This window comes from Rhamphochromis sp. 'chilingali' (assembly GCF_963969265.1).
Source record: "Rhamphochromis sp. 'chilingali' genome assembly, chromosome: 13".
Lineage (NCBI taxonomy): Eukaryota > Metazoa > Chordata > Actinopteri > Cichliformes > Cichlidae > Rhamphochromis > Rhamphochromis sp. 'chilingali'.
Window position 1 is genome coordinate 28,219,237 of NC_137940.1, and position 12,263 is coordinate 28,231,499.

Here is a 12,263-nt window from a genome sequence, read left to right on the forward strand (position 1 = left end):
GTGGCGCTAGTGATCCGTCCCACAACTTCTTGTTCTTTTTTTTTTTTAAATAGAGAGGCTTTCTGTGGAACCCGTCTGGTTTTCTTTTCCTCATTTTGTAGGCAATTTATGCTCTAGACGTGTTGCTCTTTGTTCAGTTTGTTGCTTGAAGGAACGGAAAGAACTCCTAACACAGATGGCCCACTCTCCAGACGATGCACCCCTGGCCAGGGGAAACCTGGCAGACAGTGAGGAGACGCTTCTTCCCCTTGCAGCACCAAGAGGGTGAGAAGAGTGTACTTTATCCATAGCAGCTGTTTGTGCTGTATCTTTAAAAATTATTATTATTTTCAATAAAGTGCACCTTTTTAAATTGGCTCACACAGATAGAGCAGAATAAATTTAAAAAACTGAAGTTTTTCACCAAAGGTTAGTTGCTTACATGCAGCAGTATCACATTTCCTTTAATTTCATTTAGCAATAGCAAAGATACATTTTATGACATTTAACTTTGAAGGTAGGCCTATCTGTTTCAGATTTGCACTTATTCCTTTTTAGTTAAAAGAGCAGTAAAATTATTTCGTTTTTATCTTTTATAATTATATATTATAATATTATTTATGTATGTATTCATGTTTACAACAAATAATGCTTTTAAAACATTTCGTTTTACTTCTTAATTTCACTGAACCGCACTTCCCCTTTCAGCCAGGACAAGGCGTCTGCCTAGTAACTGGTGACGCAGCAGTTGTTATTGGCTAATAGAGAAAAGAAAATGCCTTTTTTTTGGGAACAATTCAAGTTAGAAATAAATACAGTCTACAAGAATTACAACTTAATAATCGATTAGAATCTGATTTATGAATAAACGTTTTGTGTGGACTGTTGATTGGAAATAATAGATAAACAAACTTTATATTTTCCTTTACGACACAGATTATATTGGCGGTATACATGAATTTATGATAAACAAATAAAAAAATAAATTGCATCGAACAGACTAATGTCGCAATTTAAAAAGCGGATATGTAAACATATGACTTTCTGACTTTCACTTTTAATGTTTTCCAGCAATAATGAAAAAGTAACATTGTCCTTATACGTTTGCATTTGAGAAAAATCATTTTACACCTATCTACCTTTGTTTAATTTGCAAGTTGAACTTGAATCATAGTTGAATATGACTTCCTGCTGAAGCCAGAAGAATGTATCTGCCTAGTAACTAGTGATACTCACATTCTATTGGCTGAAATAAAAGAAGGAGCAGTAATTAGATCTGAGATCACTCTTTTTTATCTAATCTAATTTTTTTTTTTAATTATATATTTTCCAGATTTGCTGCTCTTTACATGATGGAAAATAATTGTTTTTTTATGGTTTACTGATTTGATTCCCAGACAGCTGGATCGCAGCTGTGTGTTATATCTCTCCTCCCCAACATATCCTACCCATTTTCAACTCCTGCCCCCCACACTGAAAAACCAAACAAATATCTTTAAAGATTCAAATTAAAAAAAGGAACAAAAGAAAATAAATTTTAAAGGAAATTCAAAGGCAAACAAAGGAGAGACAAAGGCCAATCCCCCCTCCCCCTCCTTGTTTTCTTCACAGATTTGTCCCTTCCTTTACATCACGTAATGTGCGGTAAATTAACATTTTACACACTAATCATGATCATTTTTCATCATCTACAGGTTTGACTAAAGGAAACTGTGGCTTTCCTTTTTTTTGTTATTGTATTTTTGTGTGTGGACTGTCCAAAATCCAAATGACTCACCCAGGCCTTAAAAATGTCACACACTTATAGAAATCCCCTCACGTCACTTTCATACCAAGAATTTTTTTATTGGAATCCCATGTTTTGTTTTACCGTTTTTTATGTCCTTCATTTCTTCCACCAAACCTCCTGATTTACCTCCAACCTTTTAGTGACACATACTTTTCTATTTCTCACAGAGGCTCCAACAGTCGTGCCTTGAAAATTGCGGGTCTGACAACCTTGGCTTGCCTGCTGGTGGCCAGCCAGGTCTTCACTGCCTACACGGTGTTTAGCCAAAAGCAGCAGATCCACACTCTACAGAAGAACTCGGACAGAATTAACAAACAGCTGACCCGCTCATCTCACGGTAAAGTCGAGCGCTAAAACCTTAATGGCCACACAGAGCCCTAAGGGGATGTGTCATTTTGAGTGATAGTTTTAATTAGACAGGCGGACGCGGGCTGGAACGCTGAGGAGGGAAGTGAGAGTTTACTTTACAGAAGCTGAGTTTGAAGGTGGATGGAGAAATGGAAAGTTTATTGTGACTCATGGGGAGAAAAAGGTTAACTGTGTGATATTTTTATGTTAATAGCATTAAAACAAGATTTCAAACAGAGGCGTCTCGAGAGATACTGTTAAACAAAGAAACAAAAACACATTCCTTTTTTAATTCTCTATTTATTATGTAGTCCAACTTTTCAATTTGTTTCTGCTGAGCATTAATAATTTAGACATAAAAGGAGCTACTTTTTCTTGTACTTGCATTTATTTAAGTTTTTTGTTGTTGTCGCTGATTTTTTTTTCTTCTTTTTAATTTTTTTTTTCAGCTGTGGCTCCAGTGAGGATGGCCATGCCCATGAACAGCCTGCCCCTCCTCATGGACTTCACCGAGGACTCCACAGCACCCAAGACCCCCTTGACTGTAAGTGCACACCATCTTCTGGGAAAAAGTTCATATTTGTGTGCAGCTGGGATTCATTTAAGGCTTCAAATTAATTGCTAATGCTTGGATTTAAAAGTTGAATAATTAATTTCAACTTGAATGCTCCCTTCCTCCAGAAACTGCAGAACACTGCCATTGTCAGTGTGGAGAAACAGCTGATGGATCTCATGCAGGTAGGTTGCAAACACTGTCTAGCCTCACATTCCTTACCTGCGTGTTGATGTGTTGCTGACGGTAAGCTCTCGAACGTGCTCTGAACAGGACTCCGAGCTGCCTCAGTTCAACGAGACCTTCCTGGCCAACCTGCAAACCCTGAAGCAGCAGATGAACAATAGCGAGTGGAAGGTGAAGCGTCACACGCAGTGATCACATTGCTAACGTAGCTAAAATAGAAATGAAAAATGGCGACTGTCCTTTTAGCCATGCTTATCTAACACTTTCTGTATTGTAGAGCTTTGAGACCTGGATGCGCTACTGGCTTATCTTCAACATGGCCCAGCAGCAGCCTGCAACCCCCACACCTCAGTCAGGTTAGCTCAACTTTTCTTTCCTTCACTTTTAAGTGTTTTATTACCCAAATAGTTGCTATAACAGCAAATACAGATTTTCCTGTTTTACTAGTATGCACTAGTTTGGCATTTAAGTCATTTTTTTTAGAGATTTATATATAAAAAAAGAAAGAAATACAAAATGTTGAAAAATTATTGGATGTTGTTCATGCGTGTTTCATGTTTGTGAGCTGTGCTAAGCTATCTGAGATCTGTATTCCCATTAAACTCTCAACAAAATGTCTTTTTTTTACAGTCTTTATTAACGACTTTTTAATTTTTAACTGGTAAATAAAACCAAAATGAATGTCTGAATATTCTCCGCTCAGCCACTACCATCAAGACCAAATGCCAGGTGGAGGCAGCACCCGGACCCAGCAAGATTGGTTCATACAAGCCCCAGTGTGACGAGCAGGGCCGCTACAAGCCAATGCAGTGCTGGCACGCCACCGGCTACTGCTGGTGCGTGGATAGCGAGGGCCATCCCATCGAGGGAACCACCATGCGTGGCCGTCCCGAGTGCCAGAGAGGTAGAGGACACGGATTAAAGGATCTTTTCTTACATGTGTAGTTTTGGTGAGGCTGTTGTGAATGACACCAGATGGGTTTTTTTCCTGTTAACTTTAGCTGCATTTCCTCGTCGCATGATGGTTGCACCCAGGCTGATGCAGAAGACATACGACATGGATGGTGAGCGCTTCAGATTAGTTTCTTTGTTTTTGATGATTTTTCATTTGTGAGATTTTTCACTGGCATCATCATCATGATCACTTTGTTGTTTGCTGTTTTCATCTCTTTTTCCAGATGAAAAACAAAAGTGAAGCAAATCTTGAAGAAAGATTTCATCCAGCAATCTCTGCAAATGACAGACGTCATGCCGCACTTCAATTATTAACGCTTCTATCCCTGATGAGCTCGTTTTGCGTGGAATCTCGTGATTTTAACCATTTTTTTGTGGCTGCTTGAAATCGGATCAATAGAGGCCTGTTACACCTTAGTGCATTTAATTTTGAAAAAAAAATTGCCTTTACGTCAGATTTGTTTTGGGGTAAATTTGTATAATCTACAATAAGTACATTAAACTATGTGAGTGTTTAATATGTTTGGTTCTGATGAATGCTTAAAGGGTAGGTTTACCGCATCTCCTTCTCTTAAACTCAATGCAGGAAAATGGAAGCTTGGTTGTGATGCTCTGAACATTGAAAAATTGCATTTATTAATGTAAACCAGCCTAATTTCTTCCCGTGCTGGTCTGATAATCCAAACCTCACAGAGGGCAGTTTAAATAGGTTCTAATATTTTGCTAGAAAGTAGTGTCAGGAAAAAAACCCAAAGCAACTAGGAACAATCTGGAAAGAGATGTTGCTATTTTACATATAAATAAATGAATAATTTGCATTTCCAACTAGAAATCTAGCTAGTATAAATCTACATACCATAAATACATACCATAAACTGTGGGCTAACCTATCCTTCACAGGATGTGAATATGATAAAGTTACTCTTTTATGACATGTTTGTTTTAATAAGGTTGATGAATAAAGTTTTCCTATTAACACCGCTTGCATTACATCTTTCACATTATCTACAGTTAAGAGAAATCATTGCTTAAGCTGTAATCAAAATAAGGTCTGAATAAACTTTAACCTGATTAGATGCAGTGACGCTGCTCACTCAGTCCTGGATTTTGTGGCATTTTTTTTAAAAATTAGACACTTTGACACTCAATACATTTGCCGTTAAAGAACCTGAAATGTGCATGAGTGCACCGACTCATCCTTTTAGTTCTTTTAGAAATTGAGTTCTCTCACATTTTCTTAAAAAAAAAGAGTGCCCCCATCTTTTTTTAAGCACCACTCTCACTATCAGTCATCAAATTAACACGATCTAACAGGCAAAGGTGAAAACCACGGTGCTCGCTTCTGTCCCTTCTGTTTTGACAGTTACCCAAGATCATGTTAAGAGTGCAAATTTGCCCACTTGAGGCTCGCATATCTGGGACGACGGGTGCAAAAGTGTGAATTTATTTTCTTCGTCATTAGTGGTGAAGATGTACAAAACATTAGGTTTTTTCTCAGTGAGTCCTCTTTTAAAAAAAAAAAAAAAAAAGATGTGAAGAAAAGGAAAATAACTGATGGATTAAGCCAGTTGCACATACCTGCTCCAACTTGGTGAACAGCTCACACAAAAAATACTCATCCATGTCTAAACTGGCTGGACATGAAAACACATAAGATCCACGTTTAGCTACAGATTTGTTCTCCCATATCCATCCATCCACTATCTTAACCACTGGCTGGAGCCTGTCCCAGCTGGCATGCAGTGAGACGCAGGATATACCCGGACACGGCGCCAGTCTATTACAGAGATATTCTTCTGGCAACCAAAAGGTCTCAAGCTGTAAAAAGTGGATGTTAAGAGTTTATAACTCTGCTTGGCTTCACTGTACGACAAGGAAACCCTTAAAAAATATGAATAAAAAACAAAAATGTGTACTTAAAGAACCATTTCAAACTGTCAAATAAAGCAAACACGTATTATAATGAAATTTTATGTGGATTCTCTGAGATTAAAGTTTCTCTTAGTTCCAGTTCCTTTTTTAATATTAACAGGAATTCTTTTCCTTTATTAAAACATTTTTTGTTGTATTTGAAGCCGTAAATTTAAACGCTGAAACCATGACATATTATCTTCTCTAGATCTGATACTTTTTATCTTCTGCTGACTCACTGAGTCATCCATTTCATTTGAGGCTTATTACCACTTTAAGAGCAGCCACTTCAGTTTGCTTTTTAAGCAAGGATAAGATTTGCTTTAAGTTTAGTCATGAAACCCACAAAGTGTATTTATTACCAGGCTTTTCAGCTTTGCGCAAACTGGAGCAGAATGATATTCTTTATGCCAGCAGTAGCCCCATTAGTGGGATGCCATCATCTTCCTGGATAACACAGACAAGTGTGTAGTGGAGGACTTGCCTGAGAACTTGTATGCGACACACCAGCAGCCCAGCGGGAGACTCTGATAATGAATTTGTGTCTTGAAGCATGTGAAGCCGAGCAGCAGGATGCAACATCACACTTGATTTTTGACACTATTTATTTTTGCCCACATTTACAGCATCCATCTTTGTTGGGTTCTACTTTCAACTTTTATAAAGGGTCTAATTAGAGGTTTCATAATAATAATAATCTATAACAAAAAGTTTCAGGGCTGTGAGGAAGTCTTTTGAATCCATCCAGAGTAGAGGAGAAGTCTATTGACAACTTATTAACTATTTATTAAAAGAGTTTGTGGATCTTTTTTGCTCTCCCAATTGAGTCTTAAATTATTAAGTGAACGTCTTTGGGAGGAAGCCAGAATACCTGGAAGAAACCCTCAAAGGCACGGGGAAACTCATGGTCTGGACTCCCAGATGGAGTCCAGACCAGGAGCCTTCTTGCTATTGTCAGGGCTCTGTGTGCAGGCAGGTGGAAATGTGGATCCAAATGCAGGACTCCGAGACAAAATGTAACTAAAACCACAGCTTTTATTGCTGGCATGAAACAAAAACCAAACCAAACCAACCATGAAACCAAGCAGGAACACACAGGCAGGGTCTGAGGGTACGACACAACACTGAGCACAGGAAAACACAGGGCTAATATACACAGGGTGGTAATCAGGAAATGGCCAACAGGAGGGAGACACAGCTGGGAGAGATCAGGGTTAACGAGACGGGGGGAACCAAGCTGCACACACTAACATAAGACAAGACTTTCACAATAAAACAGGAAACATGAATTACTAAACAAGCACGCAGACTTTACACTGAGAGACAGACAGACAGAGAATGACACATGGAACCTGAACTAAACTAAACGTGAGATATAACCGAGAACAAATCCTTAAGCACGGATAAACAGAAACAAGAAACTAATAATAATCATCATCACTACGAGAAAAAGAAAACAATCCATGAAGCAGAATTAAACCGAAATATAATAAACTCAAAATACTGGGTCCAATGGATATTATATATATGGCCAATTTTTCAAATAAATAATGGCTATCACCCTTATGTTTCCTACAAGGTTAAGTCAGTAAAACACAAGCAGCATGTTCTTGCAATTAATAATTAACCATGGTATAACCATTGTATAGCCATTATTTAACTTACAACCCTTGTATAAAGTGTGCCTTCTCATAAAAAGGGCAATAGAAGACAAATGAGTTTTTAATTATACTGTCACAGCTGTTGTATTTCTCTAGTGTGTACAAACTGTATATGTGATCATGGAGCGAGTCTTCATAAATCCTATTTTATTTTTCCCTGCCTAAAAAGATAGTACTGCTGATCAGTGACCCCATTTCTGACCGCTCTGTCCGTCTTGGTAACAGAACCCTGCTCACTTTCACCAGTGGAAGTAGCCTCTGGATCATTAATAATTCATCCATCTGAAATGAAATCCAGGTGCGCCAGTGGCTGTCAGACGCAGGATGGCCACTGTTAACATGGATGCACCTGTGAGTATTCATATTCTACACAGTATATAAATAGCATCTTTTTAAAGCAGGGGTATATTTACATCAGAATAATGCAGAATTTAAAGGCACTCTTGTTGGAGTCTCTGTCATTGATCTTTAATGTTTTAGGGAGCTGACGCAGTGAGAGTGGGAGTTGTACTTACAACAAAACCAGGTAAGGCTGGGACAGTGACAGTATACCTGTATATTTGCTATACTGTCACTGGAGAATGACTGTAACTCGGTTTTGAATGCACAGAGAGTAAAGAATCTGTTGTTATTGATGAAGAAGGACATAGTGTTTACTACAAATCATCAAATAATGAGGTAAGTCATTTGACTTCACACACATGCTTCAGAAAGTATCTGTTAATTTGCTTTCAAGCTTGCTTACATTCTTTCAAACAGGCAGCCAAGGCCTTCTCTTTCGACCAAGTCGTGACTGTTGACAGCATAAAGGTACAAAACAGCTCCTGACCTCTTATTTTAACCTTTTTCTGCTCCACTGCACATATTTTCACTACCTGATATTTTGATGGCTGGAAACTGAAAGACTTGAGTGTAAATCTGCAGAGTTTTCACCCTGAGCTCCTGCAGCCTCTCACCGAGTACATGTCCAGTGGGTGTAACGCAGCACTGCTGATATGTGGAGCCTCCACAGAGACGACGAGAGCTCTTATTGACAGCAGTGTCATCAGACAGGTGGAGCTCTAAACAAAACTGCATTTAATATTTGCAGATTTTATGTGTTTATATTTTCAATCATACCCTTGATTTGCTTGTAGGTCGTGGCTAACCTGTTCAGCTGTATGGAGTCAAGAGTGAAAGGCGAGTTATTCATCTCTGTGTCATCCCTTCAGGTTTGTCCTTGTATTCAGTAGCAGAGCCCCAAAGGATAATAGATGCAATAAAACACATGATGACAGCTAATGTTTTTCAATGTCAGTTTTATCCAGACGGCAGTGCAGTGGATCTCTTGAGCCTCAACAGACAGACTCTACAACCTGTAACACATCCAGCGCTTGGAAGGTGTGTCACAATTTTGCATTTTAATGATAAACAAAGACCTCATATAAAACATATACACACTGAAGCTGTATTATATATGCTCATGCCTGCTTTTCTCTCTCAGTCTCATAGGAGGATTATGTGAGGTGTGTGTGCGTTCAGCTGAAGACGCTTATAACCTGTACGAAACATGCAGGGAAACACTGAAGGCGAACACAGGCTCCATTTCCAGCCGGTAGGTCATACAAAGCACAACTTTTATGAACTCTAATCCATTTACAAAATCACTTTGGATCCATTCATTAAATTGGTTAATTGCAATAAATCCAAGTGCCTGAGCGATAAAAAATTTACTTCTGGCTTTTATGATTGAGTTGTTCTGCACGGTGTCAGTCAGCTTGCCCTTTTTTTCATAAATTTCCATATGAACTTGTCAAATGTTTATGCTGTGTTTCTCTCAGATGTAGCTCCCTGTTCATGGTGACTGTTGAGTGGAAACTCCATCCAGAGGAGGTGGAGTCAGATGTCTGCCGCAGCAGATTTCAGCTGTTCAGCCTGGCAGGAGGAGCCAGTAGGACTGACCTCAGAGGGTCAGTGACATAGCCAGTGAGATCTCTATTACATGGGCAAGTGGAACTTGAAATGATCTACCACAAACTGATAAAGCATTATTCTGATTGTGGTCATCATCTGGAGGGAGATGTGCTATATTTATTTATTTATTTTACCTCTGGCTGTAGGCATAGATTATAGGAGATAAGTAGTATATATTGCTATTCCTGAACAAAATCCTCTTGTAGGAACAACTGCTTTTCTTGATGGATTCTTGTAGTTGAGGAATGTACCTCTTGTGACTTTCTGAGTAGGTGTTTTTGTAATAGAGTGATGTTGGGGCCAAATCTACACCAGTCAAAAGTGATTCTATATCTGTCCTATAAACAACTTTAAGGTAGCCAAAGTGTATCATCTGCCCCCCGTCTCACACTATCCCTTGGATTGTAATCTTATCTAAGGTCTTCCTCTTTCCCTCCCATCTGGGAGCTCAATGTTCAACATCCTTTGTCCAATTTATGCAGAATCCCTCCTCTGCACATATTGAAACCCTCTCAGCCTTGCCTCATTAACTTTGTCTCCAAACCACTCAACCTGAGCTGTCCCTCTGATGTTCTCATTTCTAATCCTGTCCGTTCTGGTCACTTCTATTGAAAATCTGAGACTCTCCACCTCTGCTTCCTGTCTTTTTTATGTCAGTGTCAGCACCTCCAAACCATACATCACAGCAGGTCTCATTACCATCTTGTAAACCTTCCCTTTCACTTCTTTACCACCCCTGAACCTTGTCTCCGCTCACTCCACTTGCCTCTTCTTCACCTCTTTGGATGGTTGAAACAAACCAAGTTTTTTTTTTTTTTTTAACTCATCTGCTTTCACCACCTCTGCTCCTTACAGCTTCACCTTTCCACCGGTGTCCCTCTTATTCACACACATGTATTCTGTCTTGCTTCTAACCCTACCTCATCCAGCGTGCTCTCTACTCTCACTAAAGACCACAATGTTGCCTACAAACACTATAGTCCAAGGACACTCCTGCCTGACCTCATCTGTCAGCCTGTCCATCATCATTGCAAACAAAAATCTATATGACACTAATGTTATTTCACTCAGCAAACCAGCTTCAGATCTTCATCTCTACAAGAAAACATATCCAACTCAACAGGGAGTGAATTTGACTCAGAGCCTACAGGTAGATGCTGGGGTGGGGGATGGCCTTTTGAAATATGTTCAGTAACAATGGAAGGAAGTAGCAGCATAGCTTTTAGGGAAAGCAGTGTTCACAGGCAGGCAGTGAAAGAATGAGCAGGGAACTGACAGCTTATACCAGCATGATTAAAAGGGTGTTGGGTATGTGAGGGGAGTATGCCAATGCGAGTGCCGCAGTACACTAGAGTGATTGCCTGAAATATCTTGCAGCCTTCACCTCATTAGTAAAACCTGTACTTTTCTGGCTGCGATGAGTCAAAAATGTCTGCAGTTATATGGTCCTGTTAATTAGGTCAGATCAACAGGGAGGACAGCATTTGCCTCAGAAATGTAATTTTTTGATATCAGTTCTCTTTATGAGTAGAAGCTTTATTCAAGCTAAAAATTATTAATTCTACATTTTACAGCATGGTTTCTTATGTCGGTGTGCTAGAGCATGAACACAACACAAACCGCCTTTTCAATCTCAGCAGGTCATTTGGAATTGGCTTTTAGCATGGCTGCTCTCTCCCTTAGAGGTAAGGTGCAGAGTTCAGTCATTTGGGAGGGGCTCAGAGTAGAGCCGTTACTCCTCTACATCAAAGAGAGCTGGCTGAGGTTAGTCAGGTATCTGACTAAGAGGCCTCCTGGATGCCTCCCAGGTGAGATGCTTCAGGCATGTCCTACCAGGGGAAGGCCCCGGGGCAGACCAGGACATGCCAGAGAGATGATGTCTCTCTGTTGGCTCAGTGTTCTTTCAGATAAGCTGGGGAGAGGGAGGTGTGGGCTTCTCTGCTAAGTCTTCTCCCCCTGCAACATGAAGATGGGTGGATGGTGTACTTAGTTTTTCAGATACTTCCTTTGCATTTTGCCTTAGTTTTTTGATAAAATAATAATAATACGATGTAATTTGTCATGTGTTGTAATTCAGCTCAAGTTGTTTTTACCTCATTTTAAAAGACCTGTAAAGGCCTAGATATCTTTATGTATTGATTTTATACCCAGGTTAATTTCTGATATGATATTATATGCTATTACTATATTATATTATGTCCTGATATCTTAGAGACAGGGTGAAGAGCTCCGAGTAGAGCTGCTAATCCTTCATATCAAAAAGAGCCAGCTAAGGTTGTTTAGGTTTCTGACTAGGATCCCTTCTGAATGAGGTGTTTCAGGCATGTCCTACCAGGAGAAGACCCAGATCCAGGCCCATTATGTGTCTCAGCTGGCTTGGGAATGTATTGGTGTTCCCCTGAAGGAAGTGGAGGAAGTGGATGGGGAGAGGGAGGTCTGGGCATCTTTGGGACCTGAACCCAGATTAACGGCAAAAAAAAAATATATATATAAATAACTGGATGGTTGGATAGCATATCCACTTTGTGATATTTGATATATATTTTCAGAGTGAACCCACTGCTGAAGGTCCTGGACCAAATCCCAAATCCTGCTGCTAATATCAGTGTGAGCCTCCTGCCTCATTTGCTTAATGATGCCTTAAAAGGAAATAGCAGGACTGTCCTCATTTACTGCATTAACCCTCAAGGTACTGAGCTACACCACATCAACATACAAAGAAATAAATATGCATGTGTGATTTACAAAACAAAAATAACCCTCCTTCTTTCAGGTCTTCTAGATAACGAGACACCTTCTGCTTTAAATCTGGCCCAGAAAGTGAGAGGTTTTGCAACTAAGCCCACCACTGGTTGCTGGAGTCCAAGGGCAACTGAGCAAAAGATTCGTGACAGCATCACTGATCTAAGAAGCGTGATAATGTCACAGG

General features: G+C 39.6%; 1 protein-coding gene across 1 annotated transcript; it reads left to right on the plus strand.

The window, feature by feature from the left end:
* The first annotated feature begins 45 nt into the window (after nucleotides 1–45).
* On the plus strand, nucleotides 46–4,905 carry cd74a (CD74 molecule, major histocompatibility complex, class II invariant chain a). The gene is made up of 9 exons (XM_080901455.1): nucleotides 46–264; nucleotides 1,936–2,105; nucleotides 2,566–2,660; nucleotides 2,798–2,854; nucleotides 2,943–3,026; nucleotides 3,133–3,211; nucleotides 3,559–3,759; nucleotides 3,857–3,919; nucleotides 4,034–4,905. The coding sequence occupies exons 1-9, from the start codon at nucleotides 176–178 to the stop codon at nucleotides 4,048–4,050; spliced, it is 855 nt and encodes a 284-aa protein (XP_080757581.1). The 5' UTR covers nucleotides 46–175; the 3' UTR covers nucleotides 4,051–4,905.
* Nucleotides 4,906–12,263: the final 7,358 nt, after the last annotated feature.

What these genes read in the sequence shown, in the direction of transcription:
- cd74a (XM_080901455.1), top strand. Translation starts at nt 176, where the DNA reads ATGGCCCACTCTCCAGACGATGCACCCCTGGCCAGGGGAAACCTGGCA. An exon ending in GCTGACCCGCTCATCTCACG is followed by an intron (nt 2,106 to 2,565) that starts GTAAAGTCGAGC and finishes TTTTTTTTTCAG; the next exon opens with CTGTGGCTCCAGTGAGGATG. An exon ending in CACCCAAGACCCCCTTGACT is followed by an intron (nt 2,661 to 2,797) that starts GTAAGTGCACAC and finishes CCCTTCCTCCAG; the next exon opens with AAACTGCAGAACACTGCCAT.